General features: G+C 30.2%; 3 protein-coding genes across 4 annotated transcripts; 2 read left to right on the forward strand and 1 right to left on the reverse strand.

Moving 5' to 3' along the window:
- Nucleotides 1-8,942: 8,942 nt before the first annotated feature.
- Nucleotides 8,943-9,590, reverse strand: LOC145067075 (putative non-specific lipid-transfer protein 3). The gene is made up of 2 exons (XM_079014291.1): nucleotides 9,245-9,590; nucleotides 8,943-9,019 (listed from the first exon to the last, which is right to left on the reverse strand). The coding sequence occupies exons 1-2, from the start codon at nucleotides 9,588-9,590 to the stop codon at nucleotides 8,943-8,945; spliced, it is 423 nt and encodes a 140-aa protein (XP_078870417.1).
- Nucleotides 9,591-15,331: 5,741 nt separating this feature from the next.
- On the forward strand, nucleotides 15,332-20,656 carry LOC145050465 (EH domain-containing protein 1-like). 2 transcript variants are annotated; one of them, XM_078998714.1, is made up of 16 exons: nucleotides 15,332-15,718; nucleotides 16,274-16,353; nucleotides 16,438-16,506; nucleotides 16,593-16,650; nucleotides 16,763-16,815; nucleotides 16,935-16,977; nucleotides 17,237-17,301; nucleotides 17,370-17,483; nucleotides 17,588-17,690; nucleotides 17,796-17,845; nucleotides 18,346-18,474; nucleotides 18,549-18,800; nucleotides 18,916-18,995; nucleotides 19,381-19,507; nucleotides 19,587-19,730; nucleotides 20,388-20,656. In XM_078998714.1, exons 1-16 carry the CDS (start codon nucleotides 15,634-15,636, stop codon nucleotides 20,571-20,573), a joined length of 1,638 nt encoding a protein of 545 aa, XP_078854840.1. In that variant the 5' UTR covers nucleotides 15,332-15,633; the 3' UTR covers nucleotides 20,574-20,656. The 2 variants fall into 2 exon arrangements, with proteins under 2 accessions (XP_078854840.1, XP_078854843.1); XM_078998717.1 differs by lacking the exon at nucleotides 15,332-15,718 and having other exon boundaries at nucleotides 16,271-16,353; nucleotides 16,421-16,506.
- A 1,575-nt stretch (nucleotides 20,657-22,231) lies between these two features.
- LOC145050477 (tropinone reductase-like 3) lies at nucleotides 22,232-24,973 on the forward strand. Its single transcript, XM_078998723.1, has 6 exons — nucleotides 22,232-22,495; nucleotides 23,448-23,564; nucleotides 23,758-23,892; nucleotides 24,158-24,283; nucleotides 24,379-24,480; nucleotides 24,675-24,973. Exons 1-6 carry the CDS (start codon nucleotides 22,358-22,360, stop codon nucleotides 24,822-24,824), a joined length of 768 nt encoding a protein of 255 aa, XP_078854849.1. The 5' UTR covers nucleotides 22,232-22,357; the 3' UTR covers nucleotides 24,825-24,973.
- The last annotated feature ends 2,122 nt before the right edge of the window (nucleotides 24,974-27,095 follow it).

A 27,095-nucleotide genomic window follows, 5' to 3' on the forward strand; every position in this document is an offset into this window, starting at 1 on the left:
GTTGCGTAAGAAAGACTGGTTTGCTGGATTTCTCCAGTAGCTTCTTTTTTCCATCTGTCTGTACAGGTTTCTCCAATAATTGGAATTTTCATGAGATAAGCAGATATCCATTGCGCATATTCACTTCTCTGTGGAATATCATACAAATATGATTCATACATACATGTGTATTTGTCGAGAAGACTAATATCATGTAACTGGAGTTTAGTCATTGAAACTCTTGCTATGTCAACCTTCTTATTTATGGTGAAGTCTTTATTAGAAATATAATCAAGACCTAAGAAAGTAGTGTATATGACATTTATGAGATTATCAAAAAGATCTGAGCCATGTAGTTCTTCATTCCAATTATTGTTTCTTAGGAATTTCTGCACGATTCCATCAGTTTTGTGTTCTAAAAGTAGTAGAACATTTTTTGCTTTTTCAAATTCATCTGGATTTGTTTGTAAGATTAGTGAAATCTCAGTAACCCATTTTTCTACAACTCTTTCTCTGAGTTTTAAATCTTGGATACAATCAATATTGAGTACATTGATCGTATTGGGTCCTTGGCCACTATTTGGAATTCCATTGTGGACAGGCATTTTGAACTCGTATTTCTTTTTATTGCCTCTTCTTGTGGCTGTATAAGAAGATTCTGCTTCATCATCTTCCATATCTGAATATTCGAACTTAACAGTTTTTGTATTTGTTTTAAAATTATCTTCTTGTTCTGATTCAGTATCGGGTTCATTTATTTTAGTCATTCTAAAATATTGATCAAAAAGTTTGGGTTCTTTTTGATACAATTCTTCACATTCTTCAGTTTCTAAAGATAAAAGCTGAATAAGCTTTTGGTCAGTTTTATCATAATCTTCATATTGAAGGTTAAAGAAATATTTCTCGAGACGTTCAGAGATTGTTTCTTTCATTTTTATTCTTTCTTGAAAATGTTAATTTTCTGGGAATCTTTTGAGCTTCCTAAGTCAGGGTTTCCAATACTAGGATTGGGGGGTGAGTATTTCTTAAGACCTGAATATTTTCCAGGCTTGGTTTTTTGTTCTATGATGGAGATATTCTTAATGTGCTCAAGTATGTCTTTATTACATGGGCAAGAGTCAATCTTTTCAGATAACTCTTTGGTAATGTCTGCAATAATTTTTGCAGATGCTACTTCCAACTGGGTAATGGTTACATATTTATTAAATGTTAAGTCCATGTTTATAATCAGCCCATCAATTTTTTCATTAAGGAGATTGATTGATCTATTGAGCTCGGGTATCGAGGTGGTTGATCTATTGAGCTCGGGTATCGAGGTCATCCTATTAGTTGTTTTAATTGATCATGTATATTAGTGATCTTAATGTTGGTTTCCTTAAGAGTGCCCTCAATATTTGCCTTCTTGGCGACTTCTTCAACAAATTGGTTGTTTTTTAAAGAGCTTTCTAAAAGAATTGAATGTTTGTCAATAGACTGGGTTAACTTGATAGTTAATTTATTTTGTTTTTCAATAACTTCGAAGAATTTTTCAAAATCTTTTTTATCAAGATTGTTTTTAACCATAAAGGCTAAATCGTTTTTAAATTGGTTAAAAGGTATTTTATTTTTTGAAATATCTGTAGAAATATCTTTTGAAATACCAAGATAATGGCTTATTTTTGAAGTTTTTAAAAGACATCTTGCAATGATTTGGTTGAGATTATTGCAATGATTTACGATTGTTTGAACACCAGCTTTACCAGAAGTAGAGAAAACGTATTCTTTCTTTTCAGTATTATCGTCAAGAGTTTTAATTTTGACTGTTTTACCTTTTTTATAGAAATGAGGAAAATCAATTTTATTATTCATTTATAATGTCAGTGATTTGTTTGATATTCTGGCGTAGACTATCAATTTTTAAAGACATGTTTCTTATTAGGTTATTATCTTTTCTCTCCGAGCTTTCTCCTATGTGGAGTGAATCCATAGAAATTCTTGGTCTAAGAGTTTCTCCTAGAGCTTTTTTATTTCTAGCTATATTTAAAACCCAAGAGTTTTCTTGAGGATTTATGTCGCAGAATTGTTTATCTTTGACATGACCTATTTCTGAAAAGACATCATCAAGTTCGATGTACTCGTCTTTCTTATAGTCTATGCTATGGTGACTGTTGGTCAGGGCATATCCTATGAGATATGTTATGGTGAAAGGTTTATCACCTGGACTCATTAGGTCACTTCTTTCAAAGTGATGTATAAAAGATAAGGTTTTATCTATATTTGCAGATTTTAAATCCAGAGCAAACTTTGGATAGACTGAAAACATAAACTTTTGGTAAGCAAGGTTTCCCTTTGCAGCACCTAAGATGCAGTCCTGTCTGTCAGTAATTCTGTTGTCAATTAAGGCCATTTTTATGGGAGAATTTATTCCTGCTTGGAATTGGGATTTTAACAAAATTTTTACAGCTCCGATATGGACCATTCTAATTTTTGATCTAATCTCAACTGGAATACTTTTTAAGTTATTATGTATTTGTTCCTTAGTTAAAAGGGGTAGAAAGACAGCTCCTATTGTATCTTTTATGTCTACGGACATTTCTTTAGTACTAACAAAGTAGAAGATTTCATTTTTCCTTTTAAGGGGATTTAGAATACTAAGTTTAGAAGGAACATTTTTGAAAATGTTTTCTTTCTTTATTTTTAAATCAATTTTCTTAACTCTAGAGAGAAGGTCTTGTTTTATTAAAAGATTTGCATGGAAGCCGTCTTCATCTTCAACATAAGTTAAGATTTGTTTTTCTTCTGAATTATTTTCTTCAGTGTTGTTGAAAATTTCATTATTCATTTTAAGAAAAGCTAACAAGTTAAAATAAACTTTCTGAGTTTTGAAACTAATTTTTTATTTCTATCAAGATGTTCTTGATGTACTTTTTGCTTATGCAGGAGATACATACGTATATTAACCAAGTTTGGTATATATTCGTGAGTATGTTTATTTTGTGCTTGTAGAATTCTGAAATCTATATGCACCAAGTCTTTTTTATTATTGAAAAGTATTTCTTTATGGTGATTTATTTCAATCTCTTTATTATGAATATGTTCAAACTTTACTCTGTAAAGTGTTTTATTATAATGTAATGCCATATTTATCAAGGCTCTGATACAAGATGATGAAGCAGAATCTTCTTATACAGCCACAAGAAGAGGCAATAAAAAGAAATACGAGTTCAAAATGCCTGTCCACAATGGAATTCCAAATAGTGGCCAAGGACCCAATACAATCAATATTGAGTACATTGATCGTATTGGGTCCTTGGCCACTATTTGGAATTCCATTGTGGACAGGCATTTTGTAATGCCATATTTATAATATGGTATCAGAGCCTTGATAAATATGGCATACAATCAATATCAGAGCCTATTCAAACTGTAATCAATAATGAAATTTTCAACAACACTGAAGAAAATAATTCAGAAGAAAAACAAATCTTAACTTATGTTGAAGATGAAGACGGCTTCCATGCAAATCTTTTAATAAAACAAGACCTTCTCTCTAGAGTTAAGAAAATTGATTTAAAAATAAAGAAAGAAAACATTTTCAAAAATGTTCCTTCTAAACTTAGTATTCTAAATCCCCTTAAAAGGAAAAATGAAATCTTCTACTTTGTTAGTACTAAAGAAATGTCCGTAGACATAAAAGATACAATAGGAGCTGTCTTTCTACCCCTTTTAACTAAGGAACAAATACATAATAACTTAAAAAGTATTCCAGTTGAGATTAGATCAAAAATTAGAATGGTCCATATCGGAGCTGTAAAAATTTTGTTAAAATCCCAATTCCAAGCAGGAATAAATTCTCCCATAAAAATGGCCTTAATTGACAACAGAATTACTGACAGACAGGACTGCATCTTAGGTGCTGCAAAGGGAAACCTTGCTTACCAAAAGTTTATGTTTTCAGTCTATCCAAAGTTTGCTCTGGATTTAAAATCTGCAAATATAGATAAAACCTTATCTTTTATACATCACTTTGAAAGAAGTGACCTAATGAGTCCAGGTGATAAACCTTTCACCATAACATATCTCATAGGATATGCCCTGACCAACAGTCACCATAGCATAGACTATAAGAAAGACGAGTACATCGAACTTGATGATGTCTTTTCAGAAATAGGTCATGTCAAAGATAAACAATTCTGCGACATAAATCCTCAAGAAAACTCTTGGGTTTTAAATATAGCTAGAAATAAAAAAGCTCTAGGAGAAACTCTTAGACCAAGAATTTCTATGGATTCACTCCACATAGGAGAAAGCTCGGAGAGAAAAGATAATAACCTAATAAGAAACATGTCTTTAAAAATTGATAGTCTACGCCAGAATATCAAACAAATCACTGACATTATAAATGAATAATAAAATTGATTTTCCTCATTTCTATAAAAAAGGTAAAACAGTCAAAATTAAAACTCTTGACGATAATACTGAAAAGAAAGAATACGTTTTCTCTACTTCTGGTAAAGCTGGTGTTCAAACAATCGTAAATCATTGCAATAATCTCAACCAAATCATTGCAAGATGTCTTTTAAAAACTTCAAAAATAAGCCATTATCTTGGTATTTCAAAAGATATTTCTACAGATATTTCAAAAAATAAAATACCTTTTAACCAATTTAAAAACGATTTAGCCTTTATGGTTAAAAACAATCTTGATAAAAAAGATTTTGAAAAATTCTTCGAAGTTATTGAAAAACAAAATAAATTAACTATCAAGTTAACCCAGTCTATTGACAAACATTCAATTCTTTTAGAAAGCTCTTTAAAAAACAACCAATTTGTTGAAGAAGTCGCCAAGAAGGCAAATATTGAGGGCACTCTTAAGGAAACCAACATTAAGATCACTAATATACATGATCAATTAAAACAACTAATAGGATGACCTCGATACCCGAGCTCAATAGATCAACCACCTCGATACCCGAGCTCAATAGATCAATCAATCTCCTTAATGAAAAAATTGATGGGCTGATTATAAACATGGACTTAACATTTAATAAATATGTAACCATTACCCAGTTGGAAGTAGCATCTGCAAAAATTATTGCAGACATTACCAAAGAGTTATCTGAAAAGATTGACTCTTGCCCATGTAATAAAGACATACTTGAGCACATTAAGAATATCTCCATCATAGAACAAAAAACCAAGCCTGGAAAATATTCAGGTCTTAAGAAATACTCACCCCCCAATCCTAGTATTGGAAACCCTGACTTAGGAAGCTCAAAAGATTCCCAGAAAATTAACATTTTCAAGAAAGAATAAAAATGAAAGAAACAATCTCTGAACGTCTCGAGAAATATTTCTTTAACCTTCAATATGAAGATTATGATAAAACTGACCAAAAGCTTATTCAGCTTTTATCTTTAGAAACTGAAGAATGTGAAGAATTGTATCAAAAAGAACCCAAACTTTTTGATCAATATTTTAGAATGACTAAAATAAATGAACCCGATACTGAATCAGAACAAGAAGATAATTTTAAAACAAATACAAAAACTGTTAAGTTCGAATATTCAGATATGGAAGATGATGAAGCAGAATCTTCTTATACAGCCACAAGAAGAGGCAATAAAAAGAAATACGAGTTCAAAATGCCTGTCCACAATGGAATTCCAAATAGTGGCCAAGGACCCAATACGATCAATGTACTCAATATTGATTGTATCCAAGATTTAAAACTCAGAGAAAGAGTTGTAGAAAAATGGGTTACTGAGATTTCACTAATCTTACAAACAAATCCAGATGAATTTGAAAAAGCAAAAAATGTTCTACTACTTTTAGAACACAAAACTGATGGAATCGTGCAGAAATTCCTAAGAAACAATAATTGGAATGAAGAACTACATGGCTCAGATCTTTTTGATAATCTCATAAATGTCATATACACTACTTTCTTAGGTCTTGATTATATTTCTAATAAAGACTTCACCATAAATAAGAAGGTTGACATAGCAAGAGTTTCAATGACTAAACTCCAGTTACATGATATTAGTCTTCTCGACAAATACACATGTATGTATGAATCATATTTGTATGATATTCCACAGAGAAGTGAATATGCGCAATGGATATCTGCTTATCTCATGAAAATTCCAATTATTGGAGAAACCTGTACAGACAGATGGAAAAAAGAAGCTACTGGAGAAATCCAGCAAACCAGTCTTTCTTACGCAACAAAAATTGCAAAAGAAGAAATTGATAGAATCTGTCAAGACAGATATAAACAACAAAAGCTTAAAACTATAAGCAAAGATTGTTGTAGCATTCTCTCTGATTTCAAAAACTTTGATATTGGAAAGAAAAATTATACTAAGAAAAAGTATAAAAACAAAAAGAAATACAAATCTTTTTGGAAAAAGAAAAGAAGAAAATTTTCACCAGGAAAATACTTCAAGAAACCATCAAAAGAAACACCTAAGAAAATTTTCACCAGGACAATGGGTACCTTCATTTATTTCTAAACCTAAAAAATTGATTTTTGTTTTGAAAAGATGAGCTTTCTTTTTTGAAAGTATTATACCATATTTTAAAATAGTTCTGAGAACCTGTGTGACATGAACATAGTGTTCTTGTTCATTTTTGCTGAAGATCATGATGTCATCAACGTATACAGTGCAGAAACCTTCAAGGCCTCGAAGAGCATTCTGCATGTGTCTTTGAAAAATACTAGGAGCTTGTTTAAGCCCAAAGGGTAGTACTTTCCATTGAAAGAGTCCATCAGGACATGTGAAGGCAGTGAGAAGCTGCGATTCTTCATCAAGTAGAACTTGCCAGAAACCTGACTTGCAGTCGAAACTTGAATAAATGTTTTTTCCTCGTAGAAGAGTCAAGAGTTCGTGCATATTGGGGAGATTATGTGAGTCTCCAATAGTTGCATCATTGATTGCTTTGTAGTTAACAACCATTCGCTTCTTTCCTCTTCTTTTCTCTGCTTCTTTATTGACAAGAAAGGCAGGGGACATATGAGGGGATTTTGATTCTATAATTAGTCTCATATCAAGTAATTCTTTGATTTGTTTGGAAAATTCTTCTCTATCTTGTAGAGAGTAAACCATAGGTTTTTCTCTAATAACCGTTTTGGGATCAATAAGCTTGATTGAAGCTTTCATCCATCCTTTGGTTTTATTTGGATCAATAGGATTTTCAGAACAAACTTTTTCAAGAAGATCTTCAATCTGTTTGAACCTGGTAGTTTGAATAGAAATAATCCTTTCTTTATTAATCTCTTCATGAGTTATATTAGTACCTGGAATTTGTTTTTCTTTAGATCCTTTTTCTTGAGTTTCAAGAAAACCTGGTTTTCCTTTGCTATAGGCCTCTGTAACCTTTTTTATAATTACCATATCATTATTAAGATGAAAGGCAATTCTATCTATCCATTGTATGAATGGTCCATAGACTTGACAGAAGTTGTTACCAATTATGATATCAATTCCTGAATTTTGTTGGTAAATAGTGGGAACATTGAAATGTTCTCCTGAAAGTTCGAGATTAATATTTCTACAAACTTTATTAATTTTTATGGTTTCACCATTTGCAATAGTGGCACTAATTTCTTTGGGAGCGTTTTCCCAGAGTTCATCCGGAATGATGAATTTGCTTGCAAGACATAAAGATGCACCTGTGTCTACAAAACAATGTACTCTAAATTTTTTATATCCTTTAAAGTTAAGGAAGGCAGAAACATAAATAGAGTTTGGATTAGTAAGATTCATGATAAGGGAATCATCAATCCTCTGGAGGTTTACGCAAAAATGGTTAATCTCCTCCTCCCTGAAAAGCGAGGTATGTATGGGACTAGTCTGAGTCATCCGTTGTTGATTCGTATTCTTCAGTGTCTGATGAAGATTCTGTTTCAACATGATATATAAAAACATGTTGCGTACCATCATACTCTTCTTCAAGAGCTTCATAGCCTCCATTGTTAGCGGTTTGTAAAACCTTGACTTTGTCAGGGTATTTTTTTCTATTTGGACATTCGTTTGCGTAGTGTCCTTCTTCATTGCAGATCCAACACCTACATTTTTTCTTTCCTTGCGGACAAGAAGTAGTTTTCTTAGGTGTTTCTTTTGATGGTTTCTTGAAGTATTTTCCTGGTGAAAATTTTCTTCTTTTCTTTTTCCAAAAAGATTTGTATTTCTTTTTGTTTTTATACTTTTTCTTAGTATAATTTTTCTTTCCAATATCAAAGTTTTTGAAATCAGAGAGAATGCTACAACAATCTTTGCTTATAGTTTTAAGCTTTTGTTGTTTATATCTGTCTTGACAGATTCTATCAATTTCTTCTTTTGCAAATTTTGTTGCGTAAGAAAGACTGGTTTGCTGGATTTCTCCAGTAGCTTCTTTTTTCCATCTGTCTGTACAGGTTTCTCCAATAATTGGAATTTTCATGAGATAAGCAGATATCCATTGCGCATATTCACTTCTCTGTGGAATATCATACAAATATGATTCATACATACATGTGTATTCACTCTTGTATCTATTGATCTTTTTGTTTTAATTATTTTTATAATATTTAACGACGTACCTAGTGAAAATTTTCTTATATACAAAAAATTATATTTATGGGCATATATGTATTTTTTTAATTTTCTCGTTCAATGCCCTAAAATCAATAATAGCCTATTCTTAACAAACATAAACAAATCAATGGACCAATCCTATTCTTAACATGCATAAATTCTTTGCATGATTTATTAATTTCAATCGTTTGGTGTTTTCCATTGTATTCTGGCCACTTGTGTTTGTTAGATATAGATTTCAAGAATATACCTTGCTTTATTTTATTGAAATAATTGAATACCGATTCGGTTGAACCCCAAACTAAATAACTAAATAACACCAAACAAAACGTTTTTTTTTTTTTTTTTGCATTGCATTATGATTAGTTGTGCTTTCCGATATAATATATATAATATTTCCCCCCTTTATCCACATTCAAACAGTATCGTCCCCATGCATTCCCAGATTTTAACTTCAACAAGATAAAGCATTGCAATTAATGCTGTTTTTATTCAAAAATAATAATAATAAATAAACATTCGAACCTATAAACCGAACTCAAAAAGCTAAACGAAACCAATATTTCTAATTCAATTTCAGCTTAGGATAAAAAACGAAGAAAACAGACCATGCATACCCTAATAGAAAAGAAAAAAAAATCACTTCATAACGTGTGAGTAGTCCCTATTTCTCCAAAACTCAACCCATGTACTTCATAAGGTATCACAGTTGAGTGATGGATCGACAGGGAGATTGACTTTGAGATGGCAAATGGAGGTGATTCCGGCGACTTTAGAAAGGTCAACTGGTGGCCGGAATGATTGGACGATTCTCCTAAGGCACCGACAATTAGCCCTCAGAACATCTTTCGAGGCACTCTCTGCTTGATCCAAAGCTTGTGCATTAGCACAACATTCTTTGTTAGGGGTGGGGGTGAGCCCAAACATGTACGACTCGCAAGACAGGAACTTTTTGATTACATCTGGACAATACGTTTGTGAATCCACGCTTTTTGTCGATGACAAAATTGTCAATACTGAAATCAATGCCAATGTCAAACCCAATGAAGTCATGTTTTTAACCATTTTCAATGAAATCGTGTTTCTATCTATTTGTTTGTATGTGGGATTTCTTATTTAATTGGATTCTAAAGTATTTATAGGGAGGGGAGAGGGTGGTGTTAAGTTTATATATGTTAAGGAATTAGATATTTAAATTAGAGATCTCATTAAATTATACGTTATATTATATTTAAAAAAAATAAAAGGAATGTTAAATTTTTTTGCTTGTTGCTTATTCGCGTTGACCATAATTTTTTTAGCATGCAACAATTTTTTGAATATATGAAAACTTTCCTTTTAATTGTGTGATTAATTATATTTGAAGATTTTATTTCATATCTAAAAAAATATGATTTAATAAAAATATAGTTATGTTTTTTAAATGCCTAAAAGTATAATCATGGCAAAGGCGGTTTCATATAAATCGAAATAAAAGTTAATAATTTCAAATATCTTAAATATTGATTGTAATTCAATTTTATTTTTTCCACCCTTAGATCAAATTGTTGACATCATCTTCTCCATACGGAATATATTTAATTCCAATAAATGCTTTCCAATCATCAATCAATAACTTACATTCGTTGAAATGTAATGTATTTAATTCCAATGAAAGTTTTCCATATTTTACATCTTGAATTTTCAGTTTTGAAGATTTTAATATGGTCAATTTTAAAAACATATTACTAACAAATCATTTCAATTAAGGTCTTAATATCAACCATTAATATAAATCTGTTTATATTAGTAAACCATTAGTATAAAATCTTTTTTTATTAGGAAATCATTAATACCGAAAACTTATATTCAAATTATCACATACATATACGATTCATCATTGAATCTGCGACTCACATTTATTTTTAATCGTTTCTTTTCTTCAACCCTTCTCCTACAACATCGTTAATATTGCTTATAACTTCCATCATTATTCTCTGTTATAAACATTCGCTCTTGTGCGCTAGAAGGCCAGTACCTTCTTTCGCTTTTTATATTTTTTTCGATTATTTTTTGTTCCTATATCAAATGTATGTATTTATATATTTCGATTTTCTTTGTCACAAATTACATGAAATCAGTTAACTAGTTTTCTGAAACTTTTCAAATAAACATGAAAAGATATTAGGTACCTTTAACAAAACAAAAATTAACTATCTTGGGAATTGACATTAATTACGAAAATGTTACTTTTATATATTAGAGATGATTATGATTTTTTTAAAATTTTTATGTCATAAAAATCCGGTTAATTTTGACATGATTTTAAAATATCATTGAAATTATTATGTTTTTGCATATCATATCAACCTACTTTTTTATCTTTGTATAGTAACAATAAAATTTATTAATTTACACAACAAATATAGATATTTCAAATTTTGTAATATTATTATACCTTACAAAATACAACTCCCTCTAAAATAAATTTTCGCCAGTAATTTCATCCATAATTTCAACAAATTTAAATTTGTATTTTATTTATATAAATTTTTTTAATGATCCTGATTTTTTTCTCCAAAAGTATATCAAACATTTACGTCTTAGATAATGCTGCCCTATTATAATTATTATTCTCCAAAAGTATATCCGTTTAATGAGGAATTTGATATAACAAAGGAAGTGAATGTTAATTAAAATGAGATATATATTCCATAATTATTACATGAGTTTATTAAAAAAATTAATATCAAGGTGTAAACATTAAGCATTTTTAAAGTGAAATTTCATATACAAACGATGATGTTGTACAATGAAATATAAAATTAAATACACTGAAAAAAAAAACACTATTAAAGCAGTCAATCTTGAAAATAACATAGTTATGAAAAATTATAAAGTAAGATAAAAATTATAAGATATTAGAAGATTTGTAAAAAGTATATTTAGTAAAAGCGTTACGGTTATTATAAAAAATAAGACCGTTAAGATTAGTGAAAATACAATATATAAACTAAATTATCACAATAGTAATGAAATGTCATTATTTGATATTTCATATAATTGACAGATATATCAAATTACATTGATGATATACTAAAATTATTCAAAGTTGCGCCAAAACTAATGCAAAGTTCTTGCGAACACTAAATAAATAAGAACAAACATAAAAGCTAACATTTATATTTATAATCAATTTAAAATAAACCAATCATGATTTAGAAAAGAATCTTCATTGATGATATACTAAAATTAAATCTATATAACATTTAACATTTTATAAATTATATTACATAACTTTATTTAAATAAATGAGTTAGATGTCAATATTTAATGCAATAGAAAAAAAGGTATATTGGTTGTCAAGATATGTTTAAATTAGGTAACATTATTATGCAAGGAATGTCTAATTAAAATGCTTATAAATATATAAATATCATAACTATATGAGACGAGGAAAGTCGATCAACTAATAAAACAAAAAATGATGTCTACAAAGAGATCTTTCAATGATTATATATATTTATCGTTTTCAATTTATTTTCTACACATTTCAATAATACCAATAACCATATATTTTTTTTATAATCATTATACAATATCTATAAACGATTATATATTTTTTTATGTGTTTCCCGCGTTTAACGCGGGCTATAATCTAGTTGTTTATTAATCAGAAAGCTTAAGTCTTATTAAAATACCAAAAATAAAATATTGCATATTTTTTTAGTTCTCAGAGAGAAAAATTATTTAAAATTAGTTAATGTTATATAAAAGTATTTGAAAAAAAAAAAAGACATTGTAACTGCAGCTAAAGAATGTAACATTTATCATATAAAAAAACGATTCAACAAGTAACTGAATTAGAAAGTTTTGTTTTAAATCATAGTCGGTTTTTTACTAAATACGTAATCTTTTTTTTTTTTCCGAAATTTTTAGGAATAAGAGTATTGGGTATGGGCAACACCCATACCCACCCACAACGCAGCCACGTCACCATCTCCTTTCCACAACGAGATTAGGGGATGATGTTTTTCATTTTATACCCCGTTAAGGTGAAGAGAAGCAGAGGAAGAAAGAAGAAGAAAAGCAGAAGAAGAAAGAAGAAGAAGACGTGTTGTTGTACGTTGTCGTTACCACGAGAAGCAACAAAACGAGCAAGAGGGGCGGTATGCCTCGCGTTAAGACGGCGTTTTGGGCATTCCACGTAGGCAATAACGGCGTGGAGGGTGCCCATACCGTCTGCTCTAAGGGGTTGTTTCCACGCGCGACATGGGCTACAAGGAAAGAAAAAATAAAGTAGAAACAACGCATTTTTGATTATAGTATTCGCCTATATGGCTATATGGTTAGAAAATTTCATAGGATGATTATGATTTTATGGGTGTGTTTATTTTTTAAATTAATATATGGTGTTAAGTACATGTTTTTTTAGTAATAATTTTACATAAAGACAAAGTTATATAAATAATAAATTAACTATTTCGATATATTAAAAAATAAAATAAAAACATACATATTTATAAAATAATTGTGACAATAATTAAGAAGATTTATTTTAATTTAATACATTCCTTGACCTCATATTAAAGAGAGAGTCAACTTTGCTCTAATTGCTTTAAAATGCAATATATAAAAAGCCAATAAAACCATAATTTGGCAAGTGGGGTTAAATAAAAATGAAAAAATTTAAACAACGTCATTTGGCAAATTGAATTTAAACGATGATATGTGGCAGAGAATTTTCATTTATTAGCAAAGATTTAAAGTCAGTTTCTATTTTAGTAAATTACCAAAAATTGATTTGTCCCCAACGCCCCTTAATTTAAAGGAATGGAGTACCAGAAGTAGCACCTCCAGGAATCTTAGTACCGAGAGAGCTTACGTATGATTCTTTCAAGGGTGTTTCATTTGATATAGCCCCCTTTATGAAAATGAGTTATATGGAGTATAAGTATATATCAGATCAAGTGTTATCCGCCTTTGATAATGTCTATCCGTTCATGGTCCCTATGGTTTAGGGTAATTTATGTGTTTGGTCCATAACTTATTTTTTTTAACTCGGAAGGTCTCTACTGTTGTTTTTGTTACACGCTTGGTTCCTGTCTTACCTAAAAAAACTATTTTGCCCTTGATTTTTTAAAATATTTAAATAAACACACCCCAACCCACATCACCTTACCTTATCCTATCATTTTTTCTATTTAAATAATAGTTTTTTAGGTAAGATAGGGACCAATTGCGTAACAAAAACAAAAAGTAGGGGTCAAACGTGTAACAAAAACAAACAGTAGGGACTTTCCGACAGTGGTGGAGGCTCATGGAGGCCAGGAAGGGCCATGTCCCCCTGCTTTTTTGGTTTCTAATACCTATAAATATGTTTATTTATTAATTCTAATCAATTCAATGACTAATTACCCTTCCAATTTTAAGTTTAGTAGCATGGGTTGAAGATAGGAAATTACAACCAAAAGTCAAAAACTCATACACAGGATCAATATTAACCTTTTTTCGTTAGGAAATTAAGTAAGAAAGCTATATACAAAAACAAATATCTAATCTCTTTTACCATTTTTTACATAATCTTAAGAAAGCAGTAAACCCTACAAACTTATTGCCGCTGCCGGAAAAGAAATTATCAAAGCTCACCAAAAGAGTAACACCGTCGCCAGACTAGCTTGTCTTCTCCGTGAACTCTTTGTCTCCCCTCCGTCGGTCGCCACAGTGATCTCCTCCGTATACTCTCCCTCATCTTCGAGCGGTCGTCAGAGTACTCAACACTAAACCTCGTCGTGTGCTCCGCCTATTACAGCTTTCTCTAGTGTCTCCTCTGCCTAACTAAGCTAAGCTGTATGTAGTACCTTCCCTCTCTTTTTCTCTTCCTTTATCTCTATCACTATAAATAAAAAATATTGTATATAGTCATCTAGTAAGTGATATGAAAAGACTAACCTAATAGATGATGATATGAAAAGACTAAACTAAACTGTAAATTTGCAAGACATTAAGCAAAAGATAGATATTACATTTTCTTTATTTTGAAAAGTTTGATAACAATAAAAAATATCAATTAAATGTATTTATAATCTGAGAATGAGAGTGAAATAAGTCAAATAACTATTATGTATTTTACTTTATTAATACCAAATTCACAAGGAAATTAATTATGTAGTGATTGTAGATTAATATTTTTGATTTTAGATGAATTTAATATTGTTTTTAAAATAAAATTTTCTATGTTGGTTTTCATCCAGAGTATTCAGTTTTTTTTGTTTGTTAAACTATATACGTTATTTGTTATTTTATAAAATTTAAGTTAGTTGTTATCAAACTATACATGTTATTTGATACTTTATTTTGTTGTTTGTTAATTATTAGTTAACTTTGCAAGTAAGTATTATTCAGCAACATAAAAAAACAATTATTGTTATGGGTTTCTAGGAAGAAAACCTCAAAAAACTACTGACAAATGTTTTGGTTGAAAATTTTACGGTGATCTTGAGAACTGATCTGAAAATATTCATCTTGAATTGTTGTAGTTTTGAATCAAATTAAATTTGTTTATGTAGTTATGTTTTGAAGCTTTTGATTTCGGCCCCCGTACTTTTAATGTTCGTGTTCCGTCCCTGCTTTTCGAATTAAAAAAAATAAGTTAGGGACCAAACGTAAATTATCCCAAACCCTAGGACCATTCGTATAATTTACTCGTTAAGAAATTGTTTCATACTTTGCTGATATTTTATATTAAGATAAATCATTGTTCAATAAATCAATGTTTTGAGGTATAAAAGTTGTAAACAGAAAATTCTCTGTAAACTATTTCTTGATGTATTTCTTCTTAAAAACGATGATCCTAATAATCATTATTTCAAAAATAGCAACTAAAGGCTAAAATAGCAATTAGCCGCTCATTATCCACATCCAGATTACATGATTTAATTAATGAAAATGTATAAAAATGTTGCATAAACCGACATGCAAGGCGCAAAACATGGGTTTTCAAATTTCACAAACATTCTCTCAAAATTCAAAACCCCCAAATGTTGATCCAACACCCCAAAAGAAAAACCTCAATCGCTAAATTGTATATTGTAGATTATTTTGTTTACAGATAGCAATGGAGATTGTCTCTACCTCAATTGCCTCTTGTCCAAACGAGCATCGGAAAATCTATCAACAATGGTTCGACTACATCGATTCAGGTTACAATTCTATTAAATTTTTGTGTAATTTAATGCGTTAAAGGTAGTGATTCAACTTCATTATTCGGGTTTTAATTCGTAATTCTCTGAATTTGATCATTTTAACCGCGCATATATATATATATATATATATATATATATATATATATATATATATATATATATATATATATATATATATATATTTTATATGAAGATTATTTACTATTCGCGTAGCTTTTTGATTTTCGGATTCGGATCGATTTGTCTCTGTATTTGATAGATTCACACGCAGACATATGCATTGGTGTAGATATATGTGTGTTCGCTTTATGTATTGTTGAAAATTTGTGGATTCGGGAAAAATTTCTATTATGTCCTCTGTATATAATGATCAATTGACACACACGAACAGTAATCAGATATGTATATGATCAAATTGCAAATTGGAAATCAAATGCGTTAAAGTTCTACAACAATTCCCAAAATTTATTTGTACATGTGTATCATTTTGTTGGATTTATAGAGGTTTTGTATAATTCCAGTGTAATTATGAGGTTGGGATTTTATCTGCAGATGATGATGGTCGGATAACAGGAATTGAAGCATCAGAGTTTTTAGCTATGTCAAAGTTAGCAAAGCATGACCTTAAGCAGGTAATTATAGCAACTTTGAAGCTCATTCATTTTCTCCCACTACTGCATTCTTAATTCTTGATGTTAGATATTGTGTTTTTGAAGGTTTGGGCAATTGCAGACTCTAAGAGGCAAGGTTTTTTATGTTTTAAAGAGTTCATCACTGCTATGCAGGTTTGTCTGTTGTTGTTTATGAATGCACATTATTTACATCAACATTTTTACTAGAATCTAATTTTGTTCTATTTTCATGGCAATAGTTGGTGACTCTAGCACAAGCAGGACATGATCTAAGTATAGATTTATTGAGAAACACAGGCATGTAATGATACTTTAATAACTGTTGATTCTTTTTTATGAAAAAATCGAGAAGGGCATTCAGGTCTTTTGGACATAACTACCAATTATTTAATGTCTTATTTTTTTATAGATGTGGAACGTTTGGAACTTCCATCGATAGAAGGGTTGGGTCAGTTTCTTGCGGTAAGTATAAGTTATTGTATTTTTCATTTTATTTATTTATTTATTTTGTATCTATTGTTCATGTTTATGTAAGTCATTATTTTTATTGACTTTTATGTTTGTTTCATTTCATCCTCCAGAAGCGTAATGCTTCAAGAAATGATGCTGGAGCTGAATCAAATGGTTGGTGCATCTCTCATTTTTAATACTCCCTCTTTTTTTATAGTAAGTGTCCTTCATTTGACATTTCAAAGTCAACAACAACAAAAAAAAAAACTACATTTTAACTTCAAACTGATAATATAAGTCAGAAATCAAGTTTTTAGAATGCAAAACATATGACAGTTAGTTTTGAAGATGGAAGCAGAGGCATAATATGGAACAGATATTAATTTCTTCTACTGTTATTGTTGATTATGTTGTTTGGCTTGAGATGATGTAGGAACTCCTCCATTTTCAAGTATCCCAAAGCTTAACACTTTTTTTTCTTCAAAATCTACCAAGAAGGTAAGCATTTTGCACTAAGATTTTCACTCTGTCACATGTTTATTTATTTATTTATTTTACTTTTTCAGAGAGCACTTAATGATGTGACATCAATAGTTGATGGATTAAAGAAATTGTATAATGAAAAGCTAAAGCCATTGGAAATTGCTTACCAATACAATGACTTTGCATCTCCTTTATTGGTGAGAGATAATTATAAACTTCTAAACAGAATTTTGTTTTCTTTATGTTTTTCTTAAACCTTAAATTGTTGTGTTGTGTTGTGAACAACATCATATGCATTCAGACAGACAGCGATTTTTATGGCAAGCCTATGGTAATGCTTCTTGGTCAATACTCAACAGGGAAAACAACATTTTTAAAACATATACTCAAATGCAATTACCCAGGTTTGTTATTTCTTTTACTCATCAATTTTCTCCTCTCTTTTTCTTTATTTTTTTCATAAGATTTTGAAAATCACAAGCTTTATGATCTTTGTTTTACATGAACAGGAGCCCACATTGGACCCGAGCCAACAACCGATAGATTTATTGTGGTTATGGTAATCTACTAATCCTATCATATATGATTCCACTTAGCTTTTTTTTAGGCTAATTGCAAGAAACAGAAACTTACTTGATTGAAATCAGACATTTGATTGAAAAACAGTGATATTAGACACTTCGAAATGACATTAGTAAAAAGAGATTTTTGAAAAAAAAAATTGTGCTAAAAAAGAATAAATAAAATAAAATAAAGAATATACTCGGGTATGGGGCATTCGGGAGAAAGTGGTCATTTTTCAAAAACTAAAAAAGAAAGCGGTTATTTTTGTTAATAAGCTCGTTTATAAGAGTTATAGTTTAATTAATATCCCCTTTTTATTATATTGTGTGTTACATTTAACAAAATATTGAGTCACCCATTGCTATAATTGAATGTTACTCTTCAATATATAAAAATACAAAAATAAGAAAATAATTTGAAAAGTATAATGGTATAATAAAAGTAATATGGAAAGTACATTGCTATTTCTTGATGTCTTATTTATTTGTAATGTAGAATGGTCCGGATGAAAGAACCATACCTGGGAACACTGTTGCAGTACGACCAGATATGCCATTTGCTGGTCTCTCAACATTTGGAGGAGCATTTTTATCAAAATTCGAGTGTTCTGAAATGCCTCATTCTGTAAGTAAGCTAGAGATTTATTTTTTTTTATACAAATTAACTAATTATTTTTCCTAATATATATTTATTTTTAGCTTCTGGATCATATATCATTGGTTGATAGTCCTGGTGTTTTATCGGGAGAGAAACAACGCACGCAAAGAAGTTATGATTTTACCGGCGTTATAAAGTGGTTTGCAGAAAAATGTGATCTCATTCTCCTTCTCTTTGACCCTCATAAGCTTGATATAAGTGATGAATTCAAGCGTGTCATTACATCTTTAAATGGTCAAAATGATAAGATTCGTGTGGTCCTTAACAAAGCAGACCAAGTTGATACACAAAAAGTAAGCAGTACAACCTGTTCTGTCATGTCATGTCATGTCCTATCATGTATCATATCATAAACATGAATATTTAATTGTGAATATGTAACGTTATTAATTTCTTGTTCTGTTGAAGTTGATGAGAGTTTATGGTGCATTGATGTGGTCACTAGGGAAATTTTTGAACACACCAGAAGTCGCACGTGTTTATATCGGGTATAAACTATATATATATATATATATATATATATATATATATATATATATATATATATATATATATATATATATATATATATTTCTTTGTGGTTCCAATTTCAATGCTTGTACTCCACCCTAACCACTTGATGTTTCTTAATGGGACAAAGATTGCAATTTTATGTCCCACCCAAAAAGATGTAAATGCCTTCTCCTCATCTTCATCATAAAAAATATCCCTAGAAAGCTTCGGTCTCATGTATTATATAAGCTCTTATGCTCCATCCATAATACATGAAAGGACGTCTGTGGTAATACTTTTGTATTATAAAAAGATAAAATATAAAAAATTTGTTAATCAAATATTAAATATTTTGGATTTTTCTTTTTTGTCATTTAACAGATCGTTTAATGATAAACCACTTAAGGAAGGAGTAGTGGATGCCATGATCAAGGAACTTTTTGAGAAAGAACAGGATGACCTTCTTTTAGACTTGATAGACATTCCCAAGAAAGCTTGTGATCGAAGGGTATGTTTATCTTGAATTTCATAATATATATATTTTTTAACTACAATATTTAAAAAAAAAAAAATTAAAATGTTTTCAGATCAATGAGTTTGTTAAACGTGCCCGAGCTGCAAAGATACATGCGTATATAATCGGCCATTTGAAAAAAGAGATGCCTTCCATGTTGGGTAAAACCAAAGCTCAACAAAAACTCATAGATAATCTTCAGGATGAATTTGCAAAGGTATTGCTTTTTTATTTTTACTAAAAAAAAACACTCCTTATATAATTATAACTGATCAACTTTCATTAACAAAAATTATAAAACATCATTAAACCAAGATAATATCTTAATAAAAGCTAATTATATTTATTGTCAAGTTTGGTCTGACTTTTGAAAATTTCTTGTACTTAGGTTTGCATTTCATTGTAAGTCTTAAATTGGACCAAATTGAGAATTTGAGTAAAACATAGGGACCAAATTAATAACAAAAGGCAAACTTAAGGACAACTTAGAGAAGATTTCAAAAAGTTGGCCAAACTTATGATTTTTAGTAAAGCATATGGACCAAATTAGAAATTACTCTTATATTTAAGAGTAAATTACATTTTTCATCCCTGGATGTAGCTGAAATTTTTTTTAATCCTTTGGTTCCAAAATGTTTTCTTTTGCAATTTTGTTCCAAGTAAAAAGACTATTTTTTACACCATAAATCGAAAAAATCAGTTATACTCATGGACCAAAAATAGCATTTTTCCTTGGAATAGAGACAAAAAATGCCATAATAACCTTATATAAGGACCATAATTGAAAAAATGAGCTACACGTAAGGACCAAAAATGTAATTAACCACCCTGTCAATCATTGTCATGGTGTCTAATTACATGAAAAAAAAAACAGATTGAAAAGGAATACCATGTGCCACCTGGCGATTTTCCAGATATTGAACAGTTTAAGGAAGTTCTTGCTACGTATAATATCGATAAGTTTGAGAAAGTGAAGCCCAAATTGATTCAGGCTGTTGATGAAATGATTGCGAATGATATTCCTGAACTCTTGCAAAACTTTAGAAATCCTTATGATTAAAACCAAGTTTCATTTTTAAAATCAAATCTGTAACATTTTCAGTAACCACATCAATCAAAGTTTATGTTGTAAATTGTAATCAATGTATATTCATATTGTTGATGTTAAAAGTTGGAATAAATATTCAGATTTTTTTTGTTTACAAAGTGGACAAATCTATATTTGGTAATAAATTCCCAAATATAATATCTTTTAATCATAAATTGTCCAATTATTTTTATTTTTAAATATACATGTCTTGTGTTTAGTCTTCTTCACCGGTTTATGTAATTCAATATTGTTTTTATCATCGTAAGCGTACTTTGTTCAGATACAAGTATATCTTCTTCTAAATAATTTGAGAATGTGAAAATAATGACAATAAGATTATTATAAGAATAGAAAAGTTATTAATAATGGAGAATATGAGATTTCAATTTATAGTTTCACAACTGAATTATGAAAATATCTCTTGTTGGGTCGAGTAAATATCCAACCACACCTATTTTCCATAAACATAAGGTAAATAGGAGGTAAGAGGTCGATCCAAGGACAAAAAAATGGGAGACTGCTTTGATATATACTTGTCATAAAATTTTTTATAAGAACGTCACATTGCCCTACACTATGAAGTATGAAAGGCAGTAGAGAGTCTCTTGATAATTGTTGATTGAGTCAGGCGAATTTATCAAACTTAGTAAAAAGACATATCAAAAGCGATAGAACCATAATCAGATCCAACTAATTGTAATATAAAATGGTATGAATTTGAACGAGTCACACTTAACCTCATATAAGATATAGTAAAAAGCATATCAAACAGCTAAGTGTAACTAAAAAAACAATATATATACAATAAAGTTGCTAGCAAAGAAGGACATGGACTTGCAAATAATATACAAATACACAACCACTGAAAGCAAATACTATAAATAAAACGAAAAGCAGATACTATTGTTTTTAAAATAAATTAAATGTGAAAGAGTAAAACGGTGTGTTGCAAATGCAATTAGTTAAAAGAAAACTAACCTAACCAGAACCATAAATTGTTTCTTAGGCCGGGTGTGGTACCGAGTTTACCATAGTCCACCTCAATTTTCTTTCTTTTTGTCTTATAGACTCTTATTTTACCACCATCTTAGCGCGCGCGCGCGCACACACACACACACACACACACACACAGAGAGAGAGAGAGAGAGAGAGAGAGAGAGAGAGAGAGAGAGAGAGAGAGAGAGAGAGAGAGACGTCAGTTGTTTCTTGTCGAGCTCAGCCAAACCGCATGGCAAACCGTAGGGTGAGGCTGGTGTTCCCCTCATATGATGTGACAGACCGTATTTATATTTGTATTTGTTATTGCATCTACACCCTCTAGCTTTAAAGACATAGGTAAACATGTTATTTGAAATGTTTACAATAAATTAAGGGGGTGTTTGGAAGCGTTTTTTAATAAATTTATTGGCTTTTTTGAAAAAATTGGAAAATTTTAATTTTTTAAAAAATTCATTTTTTTTACGATAAATAAATAATTGATGGTTACCGAACATTTTTTTTAACTTATTAATTTTTGAAAAAATCAATAAATTAGTTATTTTGAAAAAAAAAAAAATTTAAGATTTGAAGAGAATAAATAGCCTTCCCTGAAATGGATATAGAACGAGACTCTTAACCAACAGCCAGAGTAGAGGCATACGAAGTGGGTCCCATCTATCACATCAATAATCGGTGTTCCCAATGGCTTCCTCTGGAGGAGTTGTATTGCGAGCTATAAATTCACGAGAAAACAAACAAGCAATTGATCAACAACAATGGAGAAATCCAAGATCGGAAGAAGATTTGAAGGGAAAGTTGCGATTGTTACAGCTTCAACTCAAGGCATAGGTTTCGCTATTGCTCAACGGATCGGCTTAGAAGGCGGATCTGTCGTCATCTCCTCTCGCAGACAGGTTCTTCCTCTTCTTCTTCCTCCTCGATTTCAGTTATCTAGTTGTTTTGATATTTTACCTCCTTAGTTTTGGGGTTCCATCAGGGAAATCGCACCTGGTGTACTTGAAATTATCTCGACAGGATAGTTTTTGTTTTTACTTCAGTTGAGACTTGAGTGCGGTTTGACTTAGAATTTCTATTATATTACTGTGAATTGGGATAAAAAGCTTAACTTTTATATTTCTGATACTTTTTCAAGGGTTTTGATGATTGTCTCTTATGTACTACATGAATTTGCTAAAAGAAAGTATTACCTTTAAGGATTAGCCGTGCTAACTATCCTTCACTTTAACCATTTATTTTCTGATAACGATTCTAATTCTTTAGGTCTCAAAATCCACATCCAAACATCCCCTGATATCACATGAATTATGATTAATCACCTCAGATTGGGGATTGTTCATCATAGACTAGAGTATCGTATTGATTACCATGTTTGCACTTCTTATAGCTTATTGATTTGGGTATCAGTATCACTTTAAATTATGCTCTATTACTTTGATTTAGGTATAAAATGATCGGTTTGACTTTTGAAAGTGATTTTATATACAAAAGTATTCAAATAGTTACTTTAATTGGTTTTCTCTAATGTGCTCGATTATAAATGTATGATTTACTTGATTTAGTCATCTCTTGAAATGTCCATGTCTATAATAGTTCTTGTTTCTCCTTAGAAAATGCAACTTTAAGGTTCAAAAGATTTAAATTGAAGTTAAAGATGAATTCATTTTTTTTAGAGAAATAGTTCTTGTTTCTCCTTAGAAAATGCAACTTTAAGGTTCAAAAGATTTAAATTGAAGTTAAAGATGAATTCATTTTTTTTAGAGAAATAGTTCTTGTTTCTCCTTAGAAAATGCAACTTTAAGGTTCGAAAGATTTAAATTGAAGTTAAAGATGAATTCATTTTTTTAGAGAAATGTTGATGAGGCCTTGAAAAAGCTCAAGGCACAAGGAATTGAAGTGCTTGGATTGGTATGCCATGTTTCTAATGCACAACAGAGAAAGAATCTCATTGACCAGACTGTTCAGGTAAGGATCATCTTTGACCTTTATTCTTATATATATATATATATATATATATATATATATATATATATATATATATATATATATATATATATGTGTGTGTGTGTGTGTGTGTGTGTGTGTGTGTTTTCAGTTTCCCTTTTCAAGTTGATTATTTAGGTTTATGTAATGAGTAATCCTACTAATGGTTTTGCAGAAATATGGGAAGATAGATGTGATAGTGTCAAATGCTGCAGCTAATCCCTCTATTGATGCCATTCTCAAAACTCAAGAAGCAGCCCTTGACAAACTTTGGGAAATCAATGTTAAAACATCTATATTACTTCTTAAGGTAAATCTTCATATCAAAAATATTTTTCTAGGAACTAGGGTCAAAAAGGGTATCTTTGTCTTTTTATGGCCCATTTCTCACGCATTACATAACAGTATAACAAAACACGTTGTACTGCATTTGAGTGGGACTGCAGAGTCTGAGAAACTGATGTCAATGGGACAAAGACTTTGCTCTCGATCTTTCTTTGTGAAAAAGACATGAATGCCCTTAGTATCATCAAATTGAGTAATAAAGTTTTTTTTTTTTTTTTTTTTTTGAACAGGATGCATCCCCTCACTTGAGAGAAGGTTCATCGATTGTTTTCATTTCCTCAATCAGTGCTTTCCAACCTCCAGCTGGCTTGGCTATGTATGGTGTCACCAAGACAGCTCTTCTTGGCCTTACCAAGGTATCAACATACATACATACATACATACATACATACATACATACATACATACATCAAATCTTTCTTTCTCACTATAATTATTTTTGTTTTTTTAGGCTCTTGCAAATGAGATGGCCCCACATACTCGTGTGAACTGTGTAGCTCCGGGATTTGTTCCCACACACTTTGCTGAATATATTACCAGCAATGAAGCCATGGTAAGTCACTCAAACTTTGTAACCCTTTTGAAAGATGACAATAATTGCAAAAAGAATGACTTAATAGAGAAAGTCAGAGAAAAGAGGCTTTCTTCATAAACATAAAGTCCTAAACTGAAAAAAGGAAAAAGGAAAAGAGCATTGATTGTGTAGGCTAGTTGTTGATGGCATGAATTTCATGTTGTTGATGACAGAGAAAGAGCTTGGAAGAACAGACATTGCTAAAGAGGCTGGGGACGACGGAAGACATGGCGGCAGCCACCGCTTTCTTGGCGTCAGATGATGCTTCGTATATTACCGGTGAGACCATTGTGGTTGCTGGAGGAATGCCTTCCAGGTTATAAAAGTTTGGATAATAATAATAATAATAATAAAAGGTTTTGTTTTGTGTAGCCAAGTTGATGTTAAGATATTGGATTTGTGTTACTATTAGTTTCTTATACTAACTTCTATCCTTACATTTTCTTTGAAACGATACAACAAGTTTGACAAATCCATGTTTTTATAATTTGCTTCAACTCACAACCTAAAATCCTCATAATAAACACTAAAGGGTTTGTGGTCTAATTTTGTTTAAATTAATGGACACATTTGTTTACAAGAAATAGTAAACATATTCTACAATGTATTTTATTTTTTAACATGTGGTAAAAAAAGGAACTTGCATTTTCATCATCATCTATAGCAACGTGCTTATATTGTTTTACTAATAGTACCAAAGTATGTAGTTGCACTGTACTTATATTTTCTTTTAAACATATTGACAAAATACTTATAGTTCCTTACCCTATATATATATATATATATATATATATATATATATATATATATATATATATTTTGTTACAGAGAAGAAAAATATGTATAAAAAAAAAAAAAAAAATAGAGCACACTCTTCGTGTCGGTGGCAAAATGCAAGTGTATTGCTACTGTTAGTAAGGAATATAAATAATATAGGTATGTTATTCTAGATAAAACTAAAGTAAATTGCTGTTATTAGTAAAGAAAGGTAAACATGATGCTCCTATGGATAAAAAGAAATACATATTTGCCTGCTTTGGGAGCTTGTAAATCGTAAATACTGGCATATACGAACCTGACTACAAGTGTCAAGCATTTTAGGATACAAATACGACACTAAATGTTCATTCAACTTTGATGCTTTCACAATAATTATTAGAATCACAAAGCCTGTTTCAACAATATATAATGTTGTAATTGTAAATCTTGAAGATACTACTTGAGAAATTCAAAAAGCCAAAATGCATCTCTCATTTACATAAAGATCATACCAATAATGAGCAAGTGTTCAAAGAGAGAGTCTATTTGACAAGAACCATCGTCCATGAACATAAATTTAGATAGTATATGATAACATCTAGATGGGCACACATTTTTTATGGTTTAGGACACATATTGGCGGGAATGGTGGACCAAACAAATATCCAATGTTGTATCTTCTATTGAAATTTGCATTGATTTTACCTGTTGCAACGTTCATCATGGAACCGGCAAACAATGAAGATAGTAAACAGTTTGCACAATAATTATGTAACTTTTTGTTTTCATTTAACTAATTACAAAAGATTTAATAGAACAATAATAATTCTAATAATAATAAAAAGAATAATGACATTACCTTAAAAATCAAAATAGTCTTGGAGGGACTAAAAAAGAGATTTTGGAAACTTTAAATGTAAATAATCTTATTTGAGGGACCAATAATGTCGATGTGGATAATATAAGGGATCAAAGAAGTAAATTATGGGTGGTTTTTTTTTTTTTTTTTAAACGACAAATCTAACTTACTCCTAAACTACACCATAAATTCACCTATGTCCACGATGGGAATTTGGATGATTTTTTATCTCTTGATTCCTAACCCCCATGAATTTGAAGAGAATAGGAGGTTGAATTTGAAGAGAATAGGAGGTTGTTGGCCATTCCTTTGCACCTCGGCCCAAGAGTCAGTTTTCCTTAAGCTCTTAGATTACTTTCATTCACAACCAAAATCAATCTATCTATTAAAACATTAATTTTCTCTTTTCCACATATTAAAAAATCGAATTTTTCTCTTTTCCACGTATACAATCCAACTAAACCCAACTTTCATACTCATTAGCAAACGAACCCAAACTAAACTATTATATTAATTATGATTAATTTTATTATATTATACAAGCTACATATTATGTTTTATTCAATTTATAACCTAATTTTTTTTATTATTTTTTAAGATTATATAGACAGTACAAAAAAATTCTTAAAATATATCAATATTGGTCTTTATTTGTAGATAAAATTATTTTATGTATTTTAGTATATTTTGTTATTATTTTTAATAAAAGTAAAATAAAATTAATTATAAAATAATGTTTAACTAAAAAGAATTATAAACAAATAAAAACAGAAAAAAAATGGCAACTGATGGTTGGTGCATCAACGTCGGCGGTGAGTTTTAAGTTTTTTCTTTTCCTTTTTTAATTTTCTTTTAATTTTCAGTCCAACCAACTAAAACAATTGGTCACCAATAGGAGTAGCCTTATACCCCATTTTTGTTTGTACGTATTTAACCCTTGCTTATTGTGTGTGTGTGTGTGTGTTTAGAGAGGCAA

This window comes from Lactuca serriola, chromosome 1, assembly GCF_051521515.1.
Source record: "Lactuca serriola cultivar US96UC23 chromosome 1, Lser_US96UC23_V15, whole genome shotgun sequence".
Classification (NCBI taxonomy): domain Eukaryota; kingdom Viridiplantae; phylum Streptophyta; class Magnoliopsida; order Asterales; family Asteraceae; genus Lactuca; species Lactuca serriola.

Coding starts and splice junctions, on each gene's coding strand:
- LOC145050477 (XM_078998723.1), top strand. CDS start 22,358: ATGGAGAAATCCAAGATCGGAAGAAGATTTGAAGGGAAAGTTGCGATT. Junction 23,565..23,757: donor TCATTGACCAGACTGTTCAG/GTAAGGATCATC, acceptor ATGGTTTTGCAG/AAATATGGGAAGATAGATGT. Junction 23,893..24,157: donor CATCTATATTACTTCTTAAG/GTAAATCTTCAT, acceptor TTTTTTGAACAG/GATGCATCCCCTCACTTGAG.
- LOC145050465 (XM_078998714.1), top strand. CDS start 15,634: ATGGAGATTGTCTCTACCTCAATTGCCTCTTGTCCAAACGAGCATCGG. Junction 17,302..17,369: donor CTTCAAAATCTACCAAGAAG/GTAAGCATTTTG, acceptor TTACTTTTTCAG/AGAGCACTTAATGATGTGAC. Junction 18,801..18,915: donor ACCAAGTTGATACACAAAAA/GTAAGCAGTACA, acceptor GTTCTGTTGAAG/TTGATGAGAGTTTATGGTGC.
- LOC145067075 (XM_079014291.1), bottom strand. CDS start 9,590: ATGACTTCATTGGGTTTGACATTGGCATTGATTTCAGTATTGACAATT. Junction 9,020..9,244: donor TGTCGATCCATCACTCAACT/GTGATACCTTAT, acceptor GAATAAAAACAG/CATTAATTGCAATGCTTTAT.